Genomic DNA, 26,435 nt, shown 5'->3' with positions numbered 1-26,435 from the left:
CAAGTAAGCAGTTCCATGCACATGACACCAGGGTTTAATGCAGCGGTAAGCAGTTGTCAGAGGAGCATGCTTAGTATTCATAACTGGAAGCCTACAGCCTACAAAGTCAAGAAAATTTTATCGGCCTTTATCTGCCTGCAAAAAAGCAAATCCTGATGCCGCTCTTAAACTTATTTCTGCAGTCAAAAGTAGGGGTTGCCATCTGTTACAGTGTAATAGTGCCTTATAGTTATTCATGTGATTTTGAATTTGTGTTGTCATAATCCCAATAGAGAGGCTGCACTACAGTATGTAACATGCAATATAGCATCAAGTGTAAGGATGTAAATTGGTGTAATAGAAATAGAAGAAATTTTAAAATATGTTTAATTATATTTTTTGTTGCTATAAAAGAAGTATCTTTTGAAAATCCCTGCCTTGTTGATTTGAATTATATTGCTGTAAATCCCTCAAGAAGTTAGCTGGTAGGATGTGCTTTGGTATTTAGAAGGCATCCAAGCCTGTATAAGAATTTAGATAAAGAAATTATTCCTCAATTGCAAAGAGATGGCTAGATAAGGGAGCAATAGTTTTTGATGAGATTATATCATAGCTTTTGAAAATACTTCACTTGATTTCTTGTTTCTGCATACAGTGGTGGCTGCATTTAGGAAAAGACTTCCTCTTTTCTTACAGTCTGGTTTCTCTTAACTGCATTAGTATTGTATTCCTTGTGCCTAGGTCTGATTTCAGTAACTTTAGATATTTTTTTTTTGTTCTAATTTGTATGTGCTTTATTTTTGTTTCCTAACTTAACGACTATCACAACTCCTTACTGCTACCTGTCTCAACTTCCTGATGAACTCTAACTCGTTGGCTTTTGAACCTCAGGTTCCCCAGGTACTGTGGTTTCTTTACCAAAGAGTTTTCTTAATGGCAAATTTAAGAATGATCTTTTGGTCAGTGAATATCATCACTGATGTACTGTACTGAAGACAAACGAGCTGTCTGCTTGCTTCAGCAGTGCCTTGGACTCAGTCATTAACATTAAACAAAATTCAGCAAGTTTTGATGGTATCTTTCATTCAGAGGAGTTTAATGCAATGAAAAATTTTGCCATCCTTGAAAAATGTTCAGTTTGATGTTATCCTGGATATAGTAAAATAGAATCATTAATGGAAATGTACTTTTAAAAATCACTATACTTAATATTAATCAATCCAATGCAAACCAATCTAAATCTTGTTTTTTATTATTTTATTAATCAGATGGTTGTTGAAAAGAGAAGTTTTCCTTTTGATAATTCATTGAATTGAATTTGCTACAACTTGATATAATTTCAGAAATGTTTCTCTTTAGGAAAATACAGCCTTTAGCTCCCAGGAAGCCATGGATATACATGACTTAAGAATAATTGCAGATTTTCCACTAGTACTAGGAATGTATTACAGATAAAACTTAGTTGTTCAAACAGTACCATGTCCAGAGACACACACACCACAGTCTTGCTCTACCTTTTGCTAAAGGGTTGTGTTTTAACAACATTGTCCAGGGTTGCAAGGCATTCCAGGAGAGAAAGGAGATCCAGGTCCTCCAGGCTTTGACGTTCCTGGTCCACCAGGTGACCAAGGAACTCCAGGATATCCAGGACCACCTGGTCTCCCAGGGCCTCAAGGTTCTCCTGGACCACCAGGCCGGGATGGAATACCTGGATTTCCAGGTAAGTTCGTATTTGTTGCTTGTGGACAAAAGACAATTTGTAATTACAGGAAGACATTCTTTATCCTCATGCATGCCAGTTTAAACTGCACTCTTTATTCTATCAGTTTGAAGTTGGATACTTACATTTCATGCTTATTTTTTTAAATTATAACAATGTTTGTTACATTAAAATCCTTATCACCTCACCACTCCTACCCTTTCCTCTGATACAAATATTCTCCACCGATCAGTTAATATTTTGGGAAAAGATTTCAGTTTTCTTAGTCTGATTTTTCTCAACTGCATTAGTATTGTGTTCCTTTTGCTTAGATCTGTTTTCTGTAATTTTAGGGTAGTTTTTTTGTTATTCTGCAGTGTTATTCTACTTCATAATTATCAAACACAACTTTGATCTTTGCAATGCTTTTCTAGTTTATTTTTGGTGTATTGTTCTAGTCACTGCTACATTGGAAATAGAATTATTTTTAGGAAAGTAATTGCAAATACTATCAGTTTAATTCAGGTTACAATCTTAAATATTAATTTCTTTATTCTGTGTAGCAGAGCATGGCCTGTTTATCCATCTGCAATAGAAATCTCAAAATTTAATTTTGAGAATCTTTCTCTTTGCATAGATGGACTAACGTAAAAGTTTCTGTAAGAAGTATATTTGTATTTGCCCTTCTGGCTTTCAATACATATAAGCTTGCTTTACAGGAAGTATTTATATTTCATGTCTAAGTGGATGTCAAAGTTCCTACTGGAAAAAAAAACAGCAGTTCAATGCAAATTTTCTTCTCAGGACTTTATTATGAAGGAGCTGGCACCATCTTCAGGTGTCGTTCTATCTGATGTAAATTTAGTGCTTGCAATTACCTTAAAGCATCTGTTAAGCTCCATATTCATGTGCTCATTAATAATACTGCATAGGTGTTGGGAGGTATAAATTAAGTAGTGATAGATCTGAGTTTTTTGTTTAGACTGATGTGGGCCATTCCATGTATTTAGGTGCCAAAGGCGAGATGGGTGTCATGGGAGCCCCTGGTCCTCCAGGGCCTCCAGGAACACCTGGAAGAAGTGGCATTCCCGGCTTGAAAGGTAATCTTTATTTAATCCCCCTCCTGAACAGAATGCCAAAGGCTGATTTCTCTATCCTGTATAGAAACAGGCTTCATAATAGTACCATCTAGAACTTCATTACTGGGGAAAAGCTTGGGTTATCTTCTTGATTGTGCTGATGTTCAGAGGTCCTTTATAGTTTCAAGGCACAATGAAAACACTATTTTTTTTTAAGAATGTAATGAAATGTTAGCTATTTTAAAAATATGATCTCTGGATTCATAGTAGAGAAATAGGGTCATATATCTGTAGTATATTTTAAAGTCTGCTTCAAACAGGAAAAAAAATCAGTAGCTTTAGATTGTAAAGTAACCAGATGAACTTTATATGCATCACAGAGAAATGTGTTCTATCTACATTCTTTAACGGGGGATTAATTTTGAATGTTTGGTAGGAGAAAAACCCTCATCTTCCTGTAATAAGGAGGATATGAATCCATAGCTTCTATAGGAATTTGAGCTTCTCCGTGCTAATGGTGCAAGATGATGGGACTCTTGGAGCTCTCTTGGTGTGAGCTGGAACAGCCAATTCTTTCTTGTGAGCAGGACTGATCAGAGCTGACCAGATGCCTTCTTTCCCATACAGATGTTCCTACACAGTCTCTTTGCTCAGCTTTGCTTCAGGGCTTAACGTGCTACAGAGAACTAAACCGACTGCTCATTGAGTAAATTCTGCCTTTGTGAATAAATCATGACCTTCCTATGTTATGAAAAGCATCATAATTATTTTAGCCTACCCCATGGATTTTATTTTTTTCCCTTTGTTGTCTGTATTGCTGTAGGTAATAATGGATTACCTGGTCAGCCAGGACCTCCTGGACCAGTAGGACAGAAAGGCATCAAAGGTGAAGCAGGCCTGCCAGGTCCACCAGGGAAAGTTGATCCAAAGCAGCTGGGAGCAAAAGGAGAAAAAGGCGAACCAGGTGTTCCAGGTACAGAGCTCTGCCCGTGGCTATGGAGTGGGGCTTTTATTCTACAGATAAGTGACCTGTGACTGAATCTATTATAGTTCATTCTTTAAGGAAGAAATAAACTCAGAATGGAGAGCAGATTATGTTATTTAATTTTAGGCTATTAAAAAAAAAAAAAAACTTGTGATCCAAATGCTCTGTAGTTTGCAATGCCCTTGTTCATTAACTTGCTACTATTTATGGCATATATTACAATAGCACTAAGATGTTCTCACCGGGATTATGGTTCAGCCTTCTAGGTGTTATAATGAGAGATGGTGGTTATGGCTGCTGTCCTGGCTGCATTCCTGCTGTCTGTCAGGCCCTTAGGCTTCTGTCTTACAGGATGTAATTGCACAAGCCACCTTACTCATGCATTGCCTCTGGTTTCCCATTTTGGATGTCTCCAAGCTGCCCTCAGCCGAGCTAATGTCATTCCCTGGCTTTACAAAGTGTCTTTCTCATGTGTGTTTCCACTCAAGAAGTCAGAAGTCTGGAAGGTTTTTCTCAGTTCGCTCAAATCTGCTTTCCCACTTGCTTGCTTTCTCTCCTCCTCTCTCTTTTTTCCTTAAGGTGTAAAAGTTCAGATGTATCTTTTGAACTCTCCTTTAGGTTTGAGAAAAGTGAAAATATTCTACCCTAGAGAAAATCAGAATGTCTTTCATTTGTGTTGACCCAGCATTTTTTGTGCTTATTTATTTGCTATATTAATTTCTGTGAATGCTAGGTAAGATCTAAAGATACTTAGCACTCCTTTTTTTTTTTTTTTTTTTTTTTTTTTTTTTTTTTTTTTTTTTCTATTGAGTTAGGGCTGTGGAGAGCAGATTTTACTACTACCTGCAGGACAGCACCAAGTATGGAACATACTTTTTGTAAAAGATAATGCAGGTATTTTAGCAGATTTTTATGATGTCTTAGTCTCAAAGTGCTTCCTGTGCTAAAAGAAAATTGAAAACGCATATATAAATAGCCGGAAAGAATGTAGAGGGCTTAGCATGGAGTCTGTTCATCACTGAAAGACAGTCCTTTCTGGGTTAAGTGTATTGGCATTAGTATAAAGCTGCTTCCTCTATTATAGCATATTGTCCTTGTTCTTCAGTAATTTGAAACTTTCCAGAAGCAATATTTTGTGTTCTGTGTTACTTCCTCTTGGCTAAGTTGAAGAGGATCATAATTTTAGAAGTTACAGAAGGAAAATCTCTGTGAGATTTTGATTCACATGTGTATACATCCAATCATTTAATGTAAGAAGAGAGAGAGAAAAAAATAGTAGTAGTGTTAATGATTAAATGTATCTTTTGCCTTAAAGGTATTCCTGGATTATCAGGACAGAAAGGTTATCAAGGTCTCCCAGGTGACCCTGGCCCTCCAGGACTTAGTGGCCCACCAGGTGCACCAGGATTACCAGGTAAGCAAGCAAAGGTTTTAAATGGACAGGTTTGATATGTAAAAGTTTGCATATATTTTGATACTGTTCTGTTGGGGTGTGGATCAAGATATGCCTAAGCAAGGCCTGAGGATTTACACTTAAAGCTGCAGCACAGCTTTGGGAAATTCTAAGTCTTTATCCAAATGCCATGCTTCAAGTTCTTTCCTCCTAACAGGGCCAAAAGCATTTTTGAGTTATTGATGCCTCTGAAGATTGAGATTGCCTTTGGGATAATTGGAAAAATGCCTACTGCTTAGCTAAGCAACAGGATTTGCCTGTTTTGTATGCTTATTTTTTATATTATTAGTCACATTTTGCATAAGGCCAAATGAAGACTTTGTGAAGGCTAGCTGAATGTCACAGCTTTGCTTTCAAGAATTTCAGGTATTAAGAAAGTACTTCTTCCCTACAGCTATAACAAATCATCTGAAATCTTGTTGCTTTGGCTAAAGAGGATGTAGATCTTGCTCTAGATATCTTGTGTGGCTTTGGGAATTTTCTTAACAATCCAGGACTCAAACTAGTCAGAGTCACATTTAACTCCTTAATAGAAGCTACTGAATAATTATTGCAGATGAGAAAGAGATAATGTGTGAATTCATTCTGCAGAACAAATCATGAGAGACTGAGTCACTTCAGATGGTTTCTAAATCATACTCTGAGGTTTGACCCATTTCATTAGACTAATCTCAAGAACAAAGATGATGATGTCCTAATCTCAGCTCAGAACAAACAAGTTTAAAACTATTTCAGTGCATATGAGGAGAAGGTATGCTAGAACAGTTTGATGCCCAGAGCAACTCCATATGGTTAGCCTTTGTAATTAGATGGTATGACTATATTAATATGAGAATGCATGAATATCAGAAACTTTTAATTATTCATTAACTAAACATACTTTTTTCTAGGCATCAAGGGAGACACAGGACTTCCTGGGCAACCAGGACCAACAGGACCTCCAGGATTAAAAGGTGCCATGGGAGAGATGGGCCTTCCAGGTAAGGTGTTGTGCTCATATTTTATTTAATTTTGGCCAGTGCTTCCCATGTAGTAGAAAAGTGGATCTGCTTGTGTGCAGATTTGCTTATATATCGAAGAATATGTCTAAATGTGAAGGATACACGAAGGACATGTAAAACCCAGTAGACATATTTCCAGAAATAATACAGAAAAATTTGGAAATACCTGTTAAAACAGAAAATTCAATAACTAAAGAATATTGTAAGCATGTGTTATTATTAACTACTTCATAGAATCATAGAATGCTTAAGGTTGGAAGGGACCTCTAGAGATCATCTAGTCCAACCCCCCTGCACACGCAGGGTCACCTAGAGCGCGTGGCACAGGACTGCATCCGAGTGGGTTTTGAAGATCTCCAGAGAAGGAGACTCCACAACTTCTCTGGGCAGCCTGTGCCAGTGCTCTGTCACCCTCACTGTCAATAAATTTTTCCTTAAGTTCCTGTGGAACTTTTGGTGTTTCAGTTTCTGGCTGTTTCCTCTAGTTCTATCAGTGGCCACCAGTGAAGAGGCCAGCACCATTCTACTACTTATAGATGTAGAAGCAGAATGATATGCTTTTTTAATATTTTTTTTCTCCTTTTCTGGTGTTTTTCGTTCTCCCCTTTGAAATACTTCAGAAAAAAAGATGGCTCTGCAAACTCAACTGCCAAAAAAAATCAGATACAAATCATAAAAGGGGAAGCAGACAGTGAATTCAGTTACATAGAAAGATTGCTCAAGTTCCTGAGACTTCTATTGCTAAGTGTTGACTAGCAAGAGTATTTGAATTTGATTGTAATTACAGAATTAAAAGGAAAGCTTAGAAATATCATTAAATAACCATGAGAGAATTTAGATAATTGTTTATTTTAATATGTTTTTAAAAATAAAAGCCAGATATTAAAAACCAGATACTCTGTTCATTTGTCTTTTCTAGTTGAGTTTGTCTATTCTGACTTCTCTGACCAACTGCCGAAGAATTATTTGTATCTATATAACTCATATTTTATGTTTTGTACAGGTCCCCCAGGGATTAAAGGCAGCCAAGGAGTAGGAGGACGTCCAGGCCAGCCTGGGCCAGCTGGATTTCCTGGACTGAAGGGGGAAAAAGGTGACCCTGGTCTTTCAGACATCGGAATTCCTGGTCCCCCTGGATCAAAGGTAGATTTACAAAATTCTTCTATGGAACAATCACATGAGAAAAGGAGATTTCATGTTCGCTTTTTAACTATGGTTTATACATATATATACCTACAAATGTGTGCATATAAATCTATATATATTGAAATATATAAACATGCTAATTTTAAAGGTGGAAGTGTTTATATATAATTTCATCTGATTAGAGCGGAAGATTGTTGCAGACATTTCAAGTTGTGTTCAGTTAGTGGTCTGGGCCGTGTTGACACCTGCACACATTTTCATAGTTGGTAGGGAGTTACAAGATGAATACCTTTGTTCCAATATTTCGTGATGCACTTAATTTTAAAAATGTTATATGACATGCATTTGCAAATAAATTACTAAGAAATTGATATAACATGATAATAAGTTTACGCAGAGTTTACAAGTTTACAAACATCCTCCCATCTGTCACCCACAAGAAGTTGTTTTATTCAAGATACATGGAATATCTAGCATTTTTCACTGATGCCTTACAAATGATGTCGAGCAGCAACTAATTTATCAAAAACTTTTCATAATTAAAGCTCCACCAACTTCTTCTATTCTGCTTCATTGTGGGGTACTACATAATCAAAAGATCTTGATTTCTTAAAGTTGATTGGATTTTGCTGCTCTTTTGACAGTATCCTCACTGTTTTGTTATGAAAATCACTTTGATACTTTAGGGGCTCATGTAATTTGGGCAAAGATAGTAAGAGAATTCTTTTATGTCCCTGAGCTAGGCAAATAACAGATGGCGTTATGCTTGGTAAAAACGCCATCCGTGTCTTTCAAGACTGTCAAAAATGAGACCCCAGGTTTTTGGTTGATTTTATAGATGACCATGACTAAAGTTCTTCTGTCTGTTTTGTTTGGTTTTTAATCATCATGTACATAATTATGTGTAATTTCAGGGATGAGCTAGTTTTCTTCTACTCTGGGAAGCATTAGTTAATTATAGTTCATTCCATATATCTACATTTAGAACAATTTTCTGGCTTTATATGTTTGTCTAGAAAACATTGGTGACCCGAATAACTTCTATTAAGATTTGACATTTCTTTATGGGTAAAAGAAATTGCAAGGGGATGTGAATGTCCAACTTAAATGCAGTTGAGCCCAGTTGATGAACTGAGATGTCTGCATAATAATCAAGAATTAAATAGGAATGCATCAGGATTGTGCATGTTTATGCTAAATAATTGGACTGTCTTGCCTTGCCTTGCATATATCTCCACTAGTAGTAAAGAGTAGTAAAGAGAAAGTGCTCAGTTAAACAGAAGTTGAAGATTTACTTGGGAGAAAACTGTGCTGGTAAACTGGCATTGAGGTCTTCTAAGACCTAGATACAATACTGACAGTTTCAGTGTTATATTTAAAGTAAACCTGTTGAAGAGCTAAAATAAAAGTTTCTGCCTATTCCAAAAGGAAAGGGAACACAGTTCTTTAAGATAGGCCAGCTTTGGAGAAAAGCTGTAAGACACTTTATTTATACAAATATACAGGAGCCATCGTTGATGTCTTTACAGTGGCATCTTATTTCTGCTTAATGTTTTCTAGGGTGATCTTGGTTTGCCTGGATACCCAGGCAGTCCAGGCAGTAAAGGTATAGCTGGAAATCCTGGTTCGCCTGGGTTGCCAGGAAATCCGGGTGCAAAAGGAGAACCTGGACTTCCTGGATTCCCAGGTAATTCTGCATTTACACTGAGCTGGAATTTCTTGTCTTTTCTCCCTTGTGCTCTTGCTTTAGTACATACATCTAAACACGGTGGGTAATTGGTGGAGGGCTGCAGCTTCTTTGAAAGGTTAAAGCAATCTAGTGCCTCTAAGCCTTGTGCTGTTGGAACTGTCACTGCAAATATAAATGTCTTGGTACATCATTTCAGAATTCCTTCTGAAATTAGTCTGAATTACTTATGAAATATACCTTGAGGGGATGCAGTGGTGGTGTTCCCCACTTGCTCATTCTCAGCTGTCGTGTTTTTTTCATGTTTGGCCCCATGGTTTACCTTTGAGAATCAGTAAAGAAATATCACCAGGCAAGCTGAGATTTTAATGGAGTTTGTTATCTAGTAAGAAAACAGGATTGTTCCCAAAGTCTTCTGGATCAACAAAATGGGGTTTTGAGCTCTTTAAATCTAAGATACAATAAAATTGAGACATGAAAGAACTGACATGTACTCATAAGCAATCTCTATTTAAACAAGGTTTTTGTCTATGCTGCATTTGCAGCTGTAAAGGCTGTTCCTACAAATATGCTTGACATGTCTTTAACATAGAAAGGGAGGGCATTTACAACAGGGCAGTCACAGCAGCCAGAAACTTAGCAGAGAACAGAACCTGGCCGTGAACCTGGGAGTATTCAACCTGTGCTGCATGTCATGCCTAAAAGACTGTGTTCAGGTGAAATGGTGTATTCAGGCACTGTCTTTGTCTTGTTCCAATGCTCTTCAGAATAAACACACTTCAAGGGATTGATCTTTTTTCTTATCTTCCACTCAGTTCATGCTTCAGTGCTGAGCGTAGGGTGTAAATTCTAACCAAAACCATGGTTATTAAGATGCTTTTGAGTAAATAAAAAGAGGATTAGAAAATGGCCACAGTCCATAATGCTCTCACATTGTTGTTGACTAGAAATACCTGTCTCTAAAATGGCAGTTTCCTAGCAGACTCTCAGACTGACTCTGTCCTTCACCACTGGCACTTAACACTTAAGACAACAGTGTCGAAGATGGTACTTGAGAATAGCAGTAACAACTCAGTCATGCTAGTATGTTTTGCTTCCATATGTTCTTTTTTATAATTTACTTGGTCTCTTTGAATGATCAACTGTAAACTTGCAATGCGTGCATAGATACAGTAGCTTGATAAAATTTATTCAATTGTAAATTGGTGCATCTCAGACTATAGCATTTCAGTTTTGTGCTGTATTTAATTGAAATGCCTGCACTTTACAGGAACGCCGGGAATTCCAGGGCCAAAAGGTATTGAGGGGCCTCCAGGTAATCCTGGTTTGCCTGGACCACCTGGACCAGTAGGTGAGTATAAATAGTACAGCAAAGGTCAACTGCTTCTGCAAAATGCACAAAATTCTTTTCTTCTTTTTAAAATTGTGAATATGTGTGTCCATGTATGAATGCCAAACAACACTGAATGCACTTGATTCACTGGACCTGAACAGAAAAGAAAGTTTTTACTCTCTGTTCACTCCTCATGTCTGCTCTCACAGTCATGCCATTAGCTACTGAAACACAGTTAACTGCTTCAGAATATACAAGCTTTATTTATATTAAGTACTCCAGTGCCTAACCTGTTTTTGTAGGAGAAAAACTAGTTTATCGAAGGGAAGATTTTTATTCATTCAACACAAAGTGCTAGTGGCTATAGGCCAAAAAACGTTTCTAATTTATCAAGAGGAGAGCAGAAGGTTTTAATTTTAAAATTACATGCTTGTGGATTTTGTATTAAATTATTACTCCTTCAGATTCAGTCTGTTTTGCTTGTTTGTTTGTTGTTGTTATCGGTTGTTTGTTTCTTGATTGCAGGTAATGCATGACTGTCCTAATTTGTTCTCTTCCCCTTCTGTTCACTTTTTAGGTGATATTGGTCGTCCTGGCCCTCCTGGTCCTTCAGGGGAGAAGGGTCAGCCTGGTCGAGATGGTATCCCTGGACCAGCTGGACAGAAGGGAGAACCAGGTTAGGTATCCTATCTTGAAATCCTACTAGGTTTTCCTCCTCTTCAGGCTGCTTTCTTTGTCCTGCTCCTATTCCATTACTACCCATTCAGAAATTGCTTCTGGGGTTCACAGCTGCTGAGAGTTTCACAAAGAATGCTGTCAAGCTGCCAGTGAAGAACAGGACAAGAATTCCACAAGCTCTTAAATTTTTATTCTCTGAAGAATTTGGATTTGAACACAAGCCCCTTTTCCTCTATTCCATGCTAGAAGTATTGTCTCAGCTCTGCTACAGAATGGAAAAATCATTTAAAGTGTGCCTCAAAGAGAAAACCCTCAACCACAAGTGCAAATGTATTAAAACCCAAAATGTGAAAGAGTATCTTGCGAATAGATAGAAATATTTGTTATTTATTGAAGTCACAGATAGATCTTTTGGCAAATGCCCTCAGCTCTGGAATGGGGGAGTAAGTGGATGAGAATCCTGGCAGTCTTAAAGAAGCAGAGTTTTAGAGTAAGATCACTTTCATCGTTCGTAGCACATATTTCTGGAGACTTGAAAGCTACACATTCATTATTGACTGAATTTGTTTCTTTTCAGGTTTGCCAGGTTTTGGACGCCCAGGACCTCCAGGACTCCCAGGATTATCAGGCAAAGTTTCTCTATTCTTTTTTTTTTTTTTTTTTTTTTTTTTTTTTTTTTTTCAAAAGGGTAAAAGTAAAATATATATATGTGTGTATACACACACACACACACACACACACACGTATTACCAGTTCTGCAACAAATGAATGCCATAGCAACAGCTAAGGGAGCTCTTTTTTCTATTTTTTTTTTCCACTCAGCAGACCCTTTTTTGATTTACCATAACTGACTACTGAATTTTATAAATTGGCAATTATGCAGACAAAATAAATCCACCCAGGATAATTGAGTTGACTGCATTGTGTGGAACTTTGCTGATTTGTCTCAATAAATAAAGTGTTCATATAACTGATGACAAATGAAGCTGCTTTAAAATGTCTACTATATTTTCAAAAGCAACTTTGCAACCTAAATTATATTGCTTTTCAGTGATAGTAAAGCTCATAAATAATAAGCTCACTTGAGCTTATTGGAAAGCTTTGCCATTATGTCTTAACCTTTAGCAGTATCTTAATAAAAATAATGATGTGTGTTAAATATTGAGAGATTTCTTCACGCTGATAAAAAGCTCACGAATCATTGCTTGCAAGCTCATAAGCTCAAAGGATGTCTATGAATTAAAGCATTGCTAAGTAGTAAGGTGAGACTTTTAATAAAGACTTTTCACAAGTCAAAAGCCACATCACCTTTTTTCCCCTCAAGTTATTAGCCTCAGTTCTTTTGTGAAATTTTTAGACCAATATTGTAGTGTCTCACTGCATAGTAGAGATGAGTTGTGGCCAGATTTGTACTTTCTCAAGCGAGTTGGAGAAATGGGTCTTCAAACTGATATTTGGGCTTCTTCATATATAACTGTATTCATAAATAGGCCTTTTTGGTTTCACAGGGCAAAAGGGTGAACTGGGGTTACCTGGCCCACCAGGACCCCCTGGACTTCCAGGTCTGAAGGGAGAACCAGGTTTCCAGGGATTTCCTGGTCTCCAGGGTCCACCAGGTCCACCAGGATTACCAGGGCCACCTCTGGAAGGTCCTAAAGGTAGCCCTGGCCCACAGGGTGTTCCAGGAAGACCAGGTAAGAATGTGATTCATACCTATCAACATCTGCCAGTACTTCCATATTTTGCTGGTAGGTTATCAACCTTTAGACTTACTTTATTTGTTTGGATGTTTAAGTTCAAGCCTCATGACATAGGTTATAAGGTTTGTGGGCAACCAGAGGATTTTGTTACCAAAAACAACAATATCTAAAACTAAAACGACCTCAGTTTCTATTAATTTGTGATACCTAGCAGCAAAAATCCAGTGCGTTAATAAACGGGAGATTCTCCGCATGCTGTCACAGCAATCATCTAGAGAGCACGAAATCGACTTTTCAACATCTGATACCTTTGCAGTATGATCACATGATCAGCCAATGTCATCGCGCACAAAAAGCAATAATAATAAATCCCATCATTTTAAGAACCATGAAAATCAATTTCATGTTAGCATCACAGCATGATCAAATTGGATACCTGCCTCTTCATCTCTGTGTCATGTAACATAAATCACTGCTGCATTGTGTCACGTGGCTCCCATGGATTCAGTGCACCATCATGCCGTCTTCATCTTTCCATTCCATGTTTGCATTTTGCATTTTGTTCCTGCACCAACTAATTCTGGAAATGAAAGAATATCATGCTGAGTTAACATTGCTGAGCAACTCTCTAGTGTCTGTTACAACTTGATTTATATCTTGTGTCATAGAATGGTAATTTCCATTATGATGCTGCTCTTGGGAAAATCAAACTTTAATGAACCTTTCAGTCTTCAGGCTCAGGCTTATTACTGTGTCTAAAAGTACTTTGTCGCCAATAAAACTCATCTTAGCTGATGTTCTTGACATTCTCATTAAAGGAGGCAACACTTTCAAACCAAGCTATTGGTTTAGTACAGTTTCTTGTTTGCTTATGCACAGATAAATAGTATTTTTAATTTTTTTCCTTAAAACTTGGACCTCATTTTTTTTTCCTGTTGTTAAAAGGGGAAAGTCAGTGCTGAGTTAGTGCATTTGTAAAATAGCTGCTACTCATGTGTGGATCACTAGATATCAAGGGAGAGTCCTGCAGTACACACTTGGAAAGATTTTAAGATTCAGTTTTTCCTCAGGTTTGCTTCCGATGCAGGAAGAGACAAGTCCACGGAAAAATAAAAGTTTTGGAATTTAAAAAAACAAAAAATCAACAAAAAAAACCCATTTTTCACTAGTGCTGTAACTAAGTAATATTTGATTATTCTTAATGGCAATATGGGATTTTCTTGCTGTGCAGGGTAGGCTATGAACTCATCTATCCTACACACACATTTGAAGAATGAGTCATGAACAACATTTGGCACTAAGTTATTACACCTTAAAACAAGGATGATGACTGCCAGCATCATGGGGAAGTATGCTGAGGTTTTCTTTTTAGTGCTAATAAAATACTTGGCTTATGTTGTGTCCTAAGCCTGCCTTTTTTAATGTCTGGTGGAGAACACCCCTTATGAGTTAATGTTTAACTTCTAGTCTCAGTTTCTTCCTGTTTTCTTGCTTAGTTGGTGGAAGGAGGAGTAGGCATCTTCCCAGATTTTTTTTTTTTTTTTTTTCCCCTGGAGGAGCTTATTCCTTGCTATGGGCTATAACCAGTCAGTGGAGCATCCCTGCTGCAAGTCAATAATCCTAATTTGCTTTCTACCACCCAAGCAACCTTGTCGTTTTCCTGCCTACTTGCTCCTTGGCAGGTAGGGGTGCAGGACAAGTAATCCCTGCTCTGCCCACTGTGGTTAGAGTTGCAGCTGAGACAAGCAGGAGAATGAGTGAAGGGACAAGAGAAGCTGTGGGATGTGGGACTTGATATTAAAAATTAAGTTAGGCCCTTAGGCCCTCAAAAAAGTGCCTAAAAATTTCTAGGTGTCAAGATCTTCCAAAGAGCAGGAATGTATATGCAGAGAGGTACAGCAAAGAAAATTTTGACACAGAAAGCAAAGCCTTGTTCCGTAAGAACAAGGGCTTTTATTTTTAAAAGCTTTTTTGATAGAATTTATTCACCAGCACCAGCCCCACCTCAAAAAAAAAAAAAAAAAAAAAAGTGAAACAGCTAAGCAGCTACTGGTGTATAATAAAATTACTAGTTGTCATTCTTTGTGCTGCTGTAGCATTGATGGTTTTACGAAGCTTTTAATCTTATTTACATTTCTCTGTATAAATGGGGTGGTTACAAATGCAAACGGACTGGGGAAGGATAGTGGGACTCATTTTGTGCAGATTTATGTGCATTGGTGGAAAAAAAAACAACCACTGAGGTTCTGCTCAGCCATGTTTTCTCTTTCTCGCTCTCTCTATTTCCATTTTTGTTGCATGCACTGTATAAATTGAAGCATTTGTCTTGCTCGATTATGCGTAAACTAATGTGGATAAACCAAACTATTATTGCAGATCTGGTAGGATCAGCACTCCAGGCTTTTGTTCCAAATGATAACGGATTCAATTGTTGGAATGCTGATTTTGTAATGCTGCAACCTAAGGCAGCTAGTCATAAAAGCAGCTGTGTAGCTGTCAAATTGCACCCCTTCTAAGGTCATAAATGAAACTAAAGCTGCATGCATATACAATTTGTTGTTGACTTTTGGGATTATTCTTAATATTAGTAAAATTGTGAGGTCAGACATAGTGTAAGTGTCTGATTTCATCTGAGCTGCACCTAGAGTGTGGAGTGATGCTATCGGGAAGGGTAAAATGAAGCAAGGTCCTGGAGCAACACAATGTTGCTGTTGTTCTCCTTGTCTGTTTTTCATTGCTAGCAATAATAATAGTTTGGTGTCTTGAATACTGTATCTAAAGAAATATTGAGCTAAATCTAAAAAGAAGGTTTAGTTGAATATGTTAGTTTGTTGATATTTCTAACAATGTTCATGTTTTTCCTCTTGTTCTAATGATGACCTTGGTGAACTCTGACCCCTACTCCCAGGTCCCTCAGGTTAGCCCCTTAACTCCGAAATAATAACTTTGCATGAAGAGGAATGTATATACTATTTAGTGTCTAAATATAGATATACTGAGTCATTTTTCATATGTGCCTTTTAATCTGTGGTAAGAAAGATAAGTCCAGAGGTGCCTTTCAGCCTCTTCCTCCGTGTTGCAGTAGGGCTGACCTAGAAAGGGACACAGTGTTGCTCTCTACATGATGGAAGAGCCTGTGGATCCACATTTGCAACACGTTTTATAGAGTGCCCCTGGCTCTGAAACTTGTTTTAGCATATTTATTCAGTGTAGATGAAAAGAGTATTTTTCCTGTTTACAAACATGCAGATTGTGCTGTCCTCTCACACCTTGGCTGTCACTTTGTGCAATGGTGTTTTGCAGCTCAGGGAAATGACAATATTCATTTTTTTAACACCTGTTGATGATTTTGGACAGTCTAACATGACACAAGCTAAATAAATAAGATCTGTTTTTATACCAGCACAACAGTGTCTGAAGGAAAGCTGCCCAGGATGACAGTAGTGTTTTAAATTTCAGATTAGAATGGTCCTTCTTTCTGTATTTTTGTTTGTTTGTTTTGTTGTTTCTTGTTTTTGTTCAACTTCACCAATGTGTGCATAGAGTAACTGAGGAAAGCTCTTTTTGATGTATTACTTTAATCAAAAGGAATCATACAGCCCTCTCCTGAACATTGTGAAGGGGAAACAGGATTTACCAATATCCTGTTGGTACCAAGGACCCAAAACAGGGTCATTTTCACAAGCTCGTCTTAATCTTAGTGGATCGGTATGTAGCACAAGCCATCCCTTGGGAGGATTTTAGTGTCTGCATCTAGATTGAAAATGACTCTGTATATCTATTTAATAATAATGAAATCTCAAAGTTTTGCTATGATGACTGGTAGAAAGGAAAAAAAACTGTCTGCAGAATTCAGTAGAAAAGACTCTGCTTTGGTTTTTAGTGTGCTGTACTAAGAGCTATGAGATAGTAAATATGGGAGCCTGTGATGGTTGATGGCCTTAACATACATCTAACTTCCTGGCAGGACAAAAGAAATTAAGGTGATTTTATTATTTTTGTTATATTGTGACTGCACAAGCAGTAACTATACCTTCAGAGAGGACCACCATCGTGGGTGTGCATCATGGTTTTTTTGGCCCTGGGACTGTGACCAACTAACATTTAATGGTCAACAAAAATAGGACAAATTTATAAATCATAGCAAAACTTAACCTAATGGTGAAATATGGTTTGTAAGTACTTAACAGCAGCAATAAAATGACTGTGTCATTATTTTTAACTACTATATTACAGCTAGTACAACAGCTATATTACAATTAACAACTGTATTACATTTTAAATGATTTACCAAATACTTAAGAAACAGTGCATTGAGGTAAAAACCTGATGGACATTTGTGGTAGTTTAAAGCAGCAAATTGCATGTTATAGTTAAATCATTTCACTGACAGAAAAGATGCAAGTGGCACTTGAGCTGAAATACAGATTAGTTCAAGAGCATGGCAGGGGAAGATGGACATAGATTTTGAAAGAGGATACCTAAATGAATTTTCTAGGCGTATTGCCACATACCATTCTCTATAATCATAAGCAAGTCAATTTGCCTCTTGTGGCATTTTCATTAAAAATGTGCTAACAATAAAGATTCTGAAATTATACATTTTTTAAGTTCTGCTGTGTTTTTGTTTACAGCATTCTTAGACCTTTTGACCCATATTTATTCTGCTTAGTCTCTTGAGGAGGGGCATGCCTCCTTTTTAGTCCTATAATTGCATTCACTGATAGATGACATTCATACCTGATTAGTGGTGGTAAGTCCTTATGCTAACCACACATCTCCCCTGCCCATAGCAGGATTTTACAGAAGAGTAAGTTGCCATTCACAATTTTCCACATATCTTCCAAGTTCTAGGCCTGTTATCACACTATTATGAATGATAAATATTGTCAGTGAAATGGTTAGTAGTCTAGTGTAGTTCAAACCCTGTTGTGAGTAGGACTAACCAGTTGCAGACCTCAGCCATAATGTTAAAGCAATAACACACTCTTTCGTAAAGCTTCAAGCTTGCCAGTAAATGAATAGTCTTAGCAGAGCCTAGTCACCAGAATAACTTGTATCTGAAAATACATATTATCGTGTACTCATGTATGGTTTTATGCATGCATGTGGATTATATTGTAAATACAAAATATGCTGGTGAAATGGGTTTTTGTGTAGTTTATATGCTGTCATTCATACTATTTCTAACTAGTAATCTTGTTTTGTACTGTGTGATGTCTGACCCTTCTAACATCGATCATTGGGCTTTGGTGAACTCTGATCCTTCCAGGTCCTCCAGGTTAGACTCTTAACTCAGTCAATTTATTTTACTGCATTGCAATTGATGTACTAGAAATGAATGTTTTCCTGTAATTCTGAGATTGTCTTTTTAAGGGCTGTGTTTTACCCTGTAGATTATACCTGTTTGATTAGGATGCCAGAGATGGTAACCCGTAGTTATTTTGCATGTATACAGTACTGGACCTTGCATGATGGAATGTTGTTCTTTAGCTGAAGCTACAAGATACATTTGAAATATAATATCAAAATGCTGTTGAATTAAAAAGTAAAAGAATTTTATAGTGAAATTTGCATGCAGAAGTATTGCTCATCAAATTTATCTACTGAATATAGATGATGAGGTTTTCAAAGGAGCCTTTAAATTATTAAAGGTTTCAGAAGAACAAAAATTCACCACATTGATCTTGTTAGATTTGTTGTACTACAGAGGAAACTATTATAGCACTATCCTGCAAATAAATCCTTTTGTTAACCCAGTTATATGGTTGATTTTGTGAAATGTTATTAGCTGTTGCCAGTGCACTTGTTGAAGGTTTTGTTTTCTCACAAATTAATACCAGTTACCTTCTCTTTAGATGATGACATAAAGGTGGGTTTTGCATTTTTTGGTGCTCCAAAAACTTAGGGTTTTATCCAAGTTCACTCTTTTCTTTCAGATTAATTGTTGCAAAAGGGAATTTTAAAGACCACCTCAGTACCTGTTGTTTACATGATGTGATTTTACTACAGATAGACAAATCAGGTGGAGGAAGAGTCATTCAACATAAGGAAGTTTTCTGCAACTCAGATCAGTACTCAGGCAAGGTAGAATGAGGGCCTTCCTCCTGCCCAGCAGTCCTCAAATTCTCCCAGAAAAAAAAAATAAATAAAGCAGCATTATTTTATATTGTTGAAATTGATTTTCAAAAGGAATTCAGGCTGTTAAGACAGCACTCAAAATGCTGCATAATGTAGGTCATCAGAGGGGATATTTGCACTATCTAAGTTGGGGTAACTTGGCCTCCACTGAAGACACTTGTCTGTTCACTGGCTAGCTTCTAGCTTGGAGGAGTTACATTGCTCCAAGGCAATCTGTACATCAACTAGATAAGGACCTTTGGTTCCCAATTTGGGCAGTGCAAATAAACCATCTTTGTTTCCTCTTTAGCTTGTCCTGTTTGAATTCAACATTGAAGTAGAGCTGGGATGTCAGGTCAAAATCTTTAGGTTACCTTTTTTATACTTACTAGATTGAAAGCAAAAGCCTGGAACTACAGTTGACACCTACTGATATATGTATATTCCACAATGTTAAGGTCCACCAGGCCCAGAAGGTCCTCGAGGGCCACCAGGCAGCGGAGGACTTAAAGGGGAAAAAGGGAACCCAGGTCAACCTGGTCCGCCCGGCCTGACTGGTCAAAAGGGAGATCAAGGATCACCTGGACGCCAGGTAGGACAAGAAATGGGATTTTCCCCCAGCTTATTTTTAAGTGTAATAAAAACAGAACATGTTTGGGTGGAATATGCATATTACAATAGTAAAGTAAAAAACAAAATATGATATCTAGCATCTGGTCTTATAGCAACATAAAGGGTTTTTTTTCCTCAATTATTCCCCAGTATCTGGGCAAGCTTTCCCCATTTGTCCTGTGGGAGCTGAAGCTGTGAAGACCTGGGCTGTGATACAGTGTTCTCTGACAGCACCTGTTGCATCAGCCAGCCAGTGAGCAGAATGCACTACCCGGGCCCTCCAAAGCACTCTGCTTAGTTGAGACACATACAAGCATGCTTGTTTTTGTGCCAGCCACCTGTTTGCTGTTTTTCTGAAACTGTTGGGTAGATGAGTGAGTAACGTGAAGTTGTTCTGTTCAGGGGGATCCTGGTCGTCCCGGTCTGAATGGAATGAAGGGTGACCCGGGGGTTCCAGGTGTTCCAGGATTCCCAGGTATTGAAGTTGTGTTTCAAATGAATGCCTCAGATACAGTGACAACCTGTCAGGGAGGAAAGAAGCCTGATTTTGGCAACTCCTCTAACAGGCTTTGTAACACTGCTTATTCTTTCACTGTGTGATTGCATGAATTTGATGTTTCAGGTATGAAGGGTCCCCCTGGACCTGCAGGACCTGCTGGCCTCATGGGAAGTCAAGGCCTGCCAGGCCCACCAGGTAGGAGCCATGGGTGATGTTATCGTCACTTCTGCTTATCACAGTAAGATTTGATAAACTGATGTAAGACTGATTTGGTTTCAGCCAGCAATGAAAGTTGGTCCTGTCCAGTAGTTATATGAGTGCCAGCCACAACACAATCCCAAACTAATAATTTTTAGCTCTACAGCTAATGCTACTGTATTTTATACTCTGTATCTGGTCTTAATTGGGTTAAACCCTGAAAGGCCAATATATCTTGTCATTTGGGGGGTCACCAAGAACACTTTTGTTGCCTTTTTGTATATTATTACGCTTGTGTTTTGCATTGATAGCTCTTGGCTGTTGAATTAGCAAAAGAGTAACAGATAATGGGTCACTCAAGTTGCCTTTGATAGTGTCTTCTATTTCAGTTTATCTGATACAAAGTTACTTTCTCCCAGGTCCACCAGGCTTACCAGGTGCCATTGGACGAAGCATTGTTGTCAAAGGTGACCCTGGTCCACCAGGTTCTCCAGGACAACCTGGCTCAAAAGGGCCACCAGGATTGCCTGGGCCACAAGGATTACCAGGTATGATTTGAGGTGGCTTCAGAGAAAATGACTAGGAATAACTGACTGCGAGGTGCAATACATGTGTCTCAGCATAAGGAGTAGAGACAAGTTCTTGAACTCTGCAAGAGGTAATAGAAAAATATGCAGTTGTTTAAGCTACGTCTGGTTTAATGGTCTGTGCTTGTCTAATATATCATAAGGAAACAACAGATGAATCCCAGTTTAAAGATTTCTGTAGTGAGAGATTTCAAGAGTTTCCATTTCACTTATGCATTTGTTTCTTATAGGTCCAATTGGTCTTCCTGGTGATCCAGGGCGAGATGGGCTACCCGGGTTTGATGGACCAGCAGGACGTAAAGGCGAGAGAGGTCTTCCAGGCCAACCAGGTATTGTGTTAATCCTATGAGGAGCCACTGGAAAAAGAGATGGTCCCTTTTGAGCGTAGGCTAATATCAAAAAGTGAGATTTGCCTCATGAAAATAATAATCGAATAATAATTCTAGAATTTTCCTAGTGTAAAAATGTTACAGACTACTCAAGATACTTTGATTTGGAACACTCTCAAGACCAACACACTACCAGGTAGTGCTAAATAATATTGTAGTGTGCTTTGTCTTGACCGAGTTCCCTTAGCAGCAAATAATGAAGGCAGAAAGAAACAGAATTAGCAAAATCATTTTCAGTTTACATGAAAATCAAGATTGAAGAAAAACAGACCCCATAGAGGAAAGAATTTTAGCATATTCAGAAATAAGGCTACCATGTAGCCGTTGATTCGAGTTACAATTTGAGAAAAGAAATTGTATTGGATGCATACTACTAATTAGATACTGCAACTGGTGATAAATTATCAGAATTCAAATAGTTAAAGCAGCATAAAAATCTACAATATATTGTAGTTATCTTTCCTGATATTTTTGCAGGTGGAGAGAAAATGCTTTTTCTGAGTCACAGGATCCTTTTTTGCTTAGTTAGGGCTTTTTTTTTTTTTTCCCCCCTCTCATTTGAAGTTATTCTAATTCATTTCCTTTTTCCTTTGTTTCTCTCTCTTTTTTTTTTTTTTTTTGGCCACCTGTTGTAAAACTGACTGCAGCTTTTCTACTGATTTTTATTGGACTTTGGCTCAGGTGTTGTTAGTGCATACTGTACAGTGAGACTTGATTCGTTTTTGAGCTCAGTCACTATTCTGTGATTTTTGAGCAAGGTGTTTCAGCTTTAGCTTACTAAGCTGCATGCACAGATGAGTGAACTAGAGCTGTGGAACTGATTTGGACTTGTGGGTTGTCATGTCCACTGGAACTGTGTCATCTCAGTGTCTCACAACTCCTGACATATTTATCTTCACAATACACCTTTGATCCAGGGAAGACAAACTATCTGATATTTTATAACTAGCTGTAACACTCTCAGTGACTTGACTGAGCTTACAGAGAAAAACATTTGAAGATGGTGTTAGAAGTATGAGGTTACTGAAATTGTAAATGTCTTGATCACTAAGCCATCCTTCATTTCAAAGCCACCTTAGTCACAAAAGAGCAAGAAAATGTGTTAATAAATACTGCATGTTGTACTTCTCTCCTATGAACAGGTTCAAGAGGAACACAGGGGCCCCCTGGTCCTGATGGCCTGCAAGGCCCACCTGGTCCTCCTGGAACAGCCTCCGTTGCTCATGGATTCCTTATAACTCGTCATAGTCAGACTAGGGATACACCACTATGTCCACAAGGAACATTAAGAATATATGATGGATTCTCTCTGCTGTATGTGCAAGGAAACGAGAGAGCCCATGGCCAAGATTTGGGTGAGATTTTCTTATGGTCTGTCTTGAAAGAGAATAAGATTATAACCACTTTTTAAAATGCTCTTATTTGCTGAAGATGTGTTCCCAGAGATTACTTAGATGAGGTTGGGGATGCGTACTAAGGCCTGTTGCTTCCAGAAATGCTTATTCAAAACGGGTTGTAAAACTGAACTAAACTCAGAAGTTTTTTTTTTTCCCCACACATGACAACTTGATAGCAAATATTATGCACTCATAGGTGGATAGGAAGAACATGCAATTAATGTTCCCCAAAAAATGTTAAAAATAAAACCACCACTGTCATATTTCATGCATCTTACCCCTTAGGTACTGCGGGGAGCTGTCTTCGACGTTTCAGCACGATGCCCTTCATGTTCTGCAACATCAACAATGTTTGTAACTACGCCTCAAGGAATGACTACTCCTACTGGCTCTCAACTCCAGAGCCAATGCCAATGAGCATGGAGCCGCTGACGGGGCAGAGCATTCAGCCGTTCATAAGCCGGTGAGGCAAAGCTATCGGGTGCCTGGTTTAGTATCTGGATAAACAGCACGCCTCATCTTTGTAACATTTCTAACCTGTGGGTCGGGTTATTAGAAAATGAATCTCTTGTATTTTTTTCTGGGAAATACTACGAAAAAAGTTTATTTTAAATTGCTGGGTCCCTCCTCACCTGCAGTAGCAATCATTAGAGGCTGAAGGGGTACAAGAGCACTCCTTACCCCTGAGGAAGCTGTGTAGCAGAGAGCACAAGATCCCTGCAGAGAGGAGAGAGAAAGCAAGAGCCAGTAGCTTGGAAAATAAGACATTCATTAGGGGACCTGGGACAATTTTTGCTCCAGAAACTGCTTTGTATTTTACCTTGTGATTATTAATGGACATCTTGGAAAAACTACTGTTTTCGCTGCAACTACAAAATACTTGAGAAGCAGAAATCTGGATTAATAGGACAGCTTTTCACAGGCCAGCTCTCCCTTTTGTGAAATAATTCTTAATAACATATACCTCTGTTATTTTACTGTCATATTTCTCTGATACTTCCCCTATGTCCAGATGTGTTGTGTGTGAGGCTCCTGCAATGGTAATAGCTGTCCACAGTCAGACCATTCAGATTCCTTCGTGTCCGCCAGGCTGGGACTCCCTTTGGATTGGTTACTCGTTCATGATGGTAAGAACTGCTTTCCATTCCAGAAATGACTTTTACCAGCTTATATCAATAACAGGGATTTTCTGTTAAAATCTACCATGGTTCTTATTAAAAAGCACTCACCTCCAGTTGCTACCCACCGTAGCCAATATCCATGTATTTTCCGGTATGCAGAATCTAGCATAACTGATAATTCTCGGTAAATGCTGCCATTCTAAGGATATTAACAGAAGTGTCTGATCTTTCATCATTTGAATGGAGAATGAAGAGTATTTATTTTAAAAGTTTGTATGCTGTGCTAATATATTTTTAGGGTCCCAAAGAAAATTTCTCTTTTGTTTCTTTCTTCCCTCCCTGCTCCCCCGGCCTGCAGCACACTAGTGCTGGAGCAGAGGGATCTGGACAGGCCTTGGCATCGCCCGGATCCTGTTTAGAAGAATTCCGCTCAGCTCCCTTTATCGAGTGCCATGGTCGTGGAACTTGTAATTACTATGCCAATTCCTATAGTTTCTGGCTGGCAACTATAGAGGTGTCAGAAATGTTCAGGTAAGAAAACCTGTTTCTTGCATATTGCTTGGTTCCAGGCTGAAACCTTTGGAAACTGAACTTATTCCTAAGATCAAAAGTGATTTGTTTACAGGGGCATAGGGAAAGAATTTTTTTTCCCCTCTCTCACAACCAGTTTTTCAAGTGTTTGCTTGGTACGCCTTTAACATTATGGAAAAACTTGCTAGGGCACATTCTGTTTTGCAGAGATTCTGGTTCTTTTTCTAACAATTCTTACATCTAATAATATCTTTTCTGAAAATAGTGCCAATGCACTATGAATTTTGATCCTTAAGGATAAATTTTGTTTATTTTTTTTCCTTGTCTGGTCTTTAAATAGACTCAAATATTTCAAAAGGTAGCTCACAGAAATACAAGGGACATGTATGGGGCAAACTAGGGGTAAATCCATGTAAGGTTGTTCTCAGTCTTAGGGCAGGATCAATTCTACTTTAAAACTTTTAAGGTCACTGTTTATATATTTCCACTTATAGGCTAGCGTTTTATGGCTCTGTTTGCATATTGATAAAAACTAACAACTATTCCCACTACCACCCAACTGAGAAATGTAAGCATTGTGGCAGAGGGCTGACAGTGTTGATGGAGTGTGGCTGTTAATTTGGTTCTACATGACACCACCTACACAGTGATATTTAATTATGCAGTAAGTAGTCATCACCCTCGTAGCCTGTTAGTTCAGGGCAGTTGATCAGTGGTAATGCACTGGTGTAGAATACCTGTTAATAATGCCCCTGGACCTTTTAATTTTCTCTGTCCCCACTGTTGCCCCTTTTTTTTCCTTTTTGTCTGCCACAAGTAACTTTATTCTTAATTTGTTAAACAGCCCTTTCAAAGAACAAGCTTACTGTGTGGGAATATATACATTCACATAAAGAGATTGCATTACTGTCTCCCTCCTCTTTACCCTTTCAGATCAGAAGTAAATTATTTGGTAAATCGATCAATTACAAGCAACAGGATTACAATGAGATTTGTATTTATGAGGTGTTGTAATTCCCTTCAAGATTACAAATATGGTTCCCTTTTGGGGGAGGGGAAAGGATGGAAGTATGCTATGTGCCCCCAAAACATTGCCTCCAATCTACAGAATTTGCCTTCTACTCAATTTAGTATTTGTGCTCTGTCCTACGCTTCTGTGGTTTGTTAGCATATCTTTTGTATACTGAAACCCAAAACTGTCACCAGGTGTGAGGACATACAGAAGAATCACATGTAAGGAAAACTTTAAAAAAGCTGATTAAGTCTCTCTTCTGTACTTCTTAACTTGTGGAATTAAGTAGGAGCTTAAAGGCATAAAGTTCAGTTCACAAAAAAAAAAAAAAAAAAAAAAAAAAAAAAAAAAAAAAAAACACTAACCTGATCTTTATTTGTTACCCAGTAAACCTCAGTCAGAGACTCTGAAAGCTGGAGACTTGAGGACGCGTATTAGTCGTTGTCAAGTTTGCATGAAGAAGACGTAACATCTCAGAGAATCTATTATAAAAACAGTTGCAAGTTCCTAAGGTGCACTGTCCTCCAGCTGTGATAATGGTGCTACTGTGTGGAAAGAAAAAAAAAATCCAAACTCTTTTAACCATGCAGATTCAAGTGTACCTCACTCGCCAAACAAAAGGTTGTTTGGCACATGTTTTACAACAGGACTAAGATAAAAGAATTGACCTCTTGGAACAAAAAAGACATTTGAGGTTCACAACGGCTCAGAAGATGAAAGTTTCCATTTCTCTCCCTGTACCAAAATGGCACCTTTTTGATCAACCAAGAGAATACAGAAAAAGACAACGCACTGAGTATGTTTAAAATAACCAGACTGCAGTTTTGAAAAACATTTTTCATGGTGCTACTAACCCTACTGTATCCCAGGTTTTTAATATGAAATTTTAAGCTTATTTCTCTTTGTAAGTAATGAAATGTGTATATTGTGTAAACACCTTTTTAGTTGAAACTTTTAGTCATCTAGAAACAAACCAGCCTCCAATATAAAAATGCTCATGTCTAAAGTTAAAACACACAACAGTATTTTATTATGAAACTTGTAGGATGGAGACAATTTACACCTCTTGCACCAATTTAGTCATTAAATATTTCATTTCCTTCCACAACTGCCAACCTGATACATTTGAAGAAATGCACAATAATTATGAAGTCATTTTGATCAGGGTTTTAAACGTTAAAACCACTGATAGCATGGTGTACAATATTATTTGTGCTTAGAAATCACAG

General features: G+C 37.9%; 1 protein-coding gene and 1 long non-coding RNA gene across 2 annotated transcripts in view; one reads left to right on the top strand and one right to left on the bottom strand.

Annotated features, from left to right (window-relative positions):
* The window catches only part of COL4A5 (collagen type IV alpha 5 chain), a 73,958-nt gene extending 47,933 nt beyond the window's left edge, over positions 1 to 26,025 (top strand). Inside the window, exons 31-51 of the mRNA XM_088527586.1 lie at positions 1,532 to 1,699; positions 2,689 to 2,778; positions 3,581 to 3,730; positions 5,058 to 5,156; positions 6,086 to 6,175; positions 7,200 to 7,339; positions 8,903 to 9,029; positions 10,300 to 10,380; positions 10,940 to 11,038; positions 11,618 to 11,668; positions 12,549 to 12,734; positions 19,319 to 19,452; positions 19,875 to 19,947; positions 20,095 to 20,166; positions 20,589 to 20,717; positions 20,987 to 21,085; positions 22,288 to 22,500; positions 22,828 to 23,005; positions 23,555 to 23,669; positions 24,022 to 24,194; positions 25,594 to 26,025. Of these exons, the coding sequence (XP_088383712.1) occupies positions 1,532 to 1,699; positions 2,689 to 2,778; positions 3,581 to 3,730; positions 5,058 to 5,156; positions 6,086 to 6,175; positions 7,200 to 7,339; positions 8,903 to 9,029; positions 10,300 to 10,380; positions 10,940 to 11,038; positions 11,618 to 11,668; positions 12,549 to 12,734; positions 19,319 to 19,452; positions 19,875 to 19,947; positions 20,095 to 20,166; positions 20,589 to 20,717; positions 20,987 to 21,085; positions 22,288 to 22,500; positions 22,828 to 23,005; positions 23,555 to 23,669; positions 24,022 to 24,194; positions 25,594 to 25,675 (2,549 nt within the window). The 3' untranslated portion in view covers positions 25,676 to 26,025. The remainder of the gene's footprint in view (positions 1 to 1,531; positions 1,700 to 2,688; positions 2,779 to 3,580; positions 3,731 to 5,057; positions 5,157 to 6,085; positions 6,176 to 7,199; positions 7,340 to 8,902; positions 9,030 to 10,299; positions 10,381 to 10,939; positions 11,039 to 11,617; positions 11,669 to 12,548; positions 12,735 to 19,318; positions 19,453 to 19,874; positions 19,948 to 20,094; positions 20,167 to 20,588; positions 20,718 to 20,986; positions 21,086 to 22,287; positions 22,501 to 22,827; positions 23,006 to 23,554; positions 23,670 to 24,021; positions 24,195 to 25,593) is intronic.
* On the bottom strand, positions 20,954 to 22,869 carry LOC148594194 (uncharacterized). Its single transcript, XR_015913551.1, has 2 exons — positions 22,821 to 22,869; positions 20,954 to 21,099 (listed from the first exon to the last, which is right to left on the bottom strand). It is a non-coding gene; the product is annotated as an uncharacterized LOC148594194 (long non-coding RNA).
* Positions 26,026 to 26,435: the final 410 nt, after the last annotated feature.

This window comes from Tinamus guttatus, unplaced genomic scaffold, assembly GCF_059628265.1.
Source record: "Tinamus guttatus ecotype Peru unplaced genomic scaffold, ASM5962826v1 Tinamus_guttatus_pri_ptg000287l, whole genome shotgun sequence".
NCBI classification, from domain to species: Eukaryota; Metazoa; Chordata; class Aves; order Tinamiformes; family Tinamidae; genus Tinamus; species Tinamus guttatus.
This window is presented reverse-complemented; position numbering and strand designations above follow the sequence as displayed.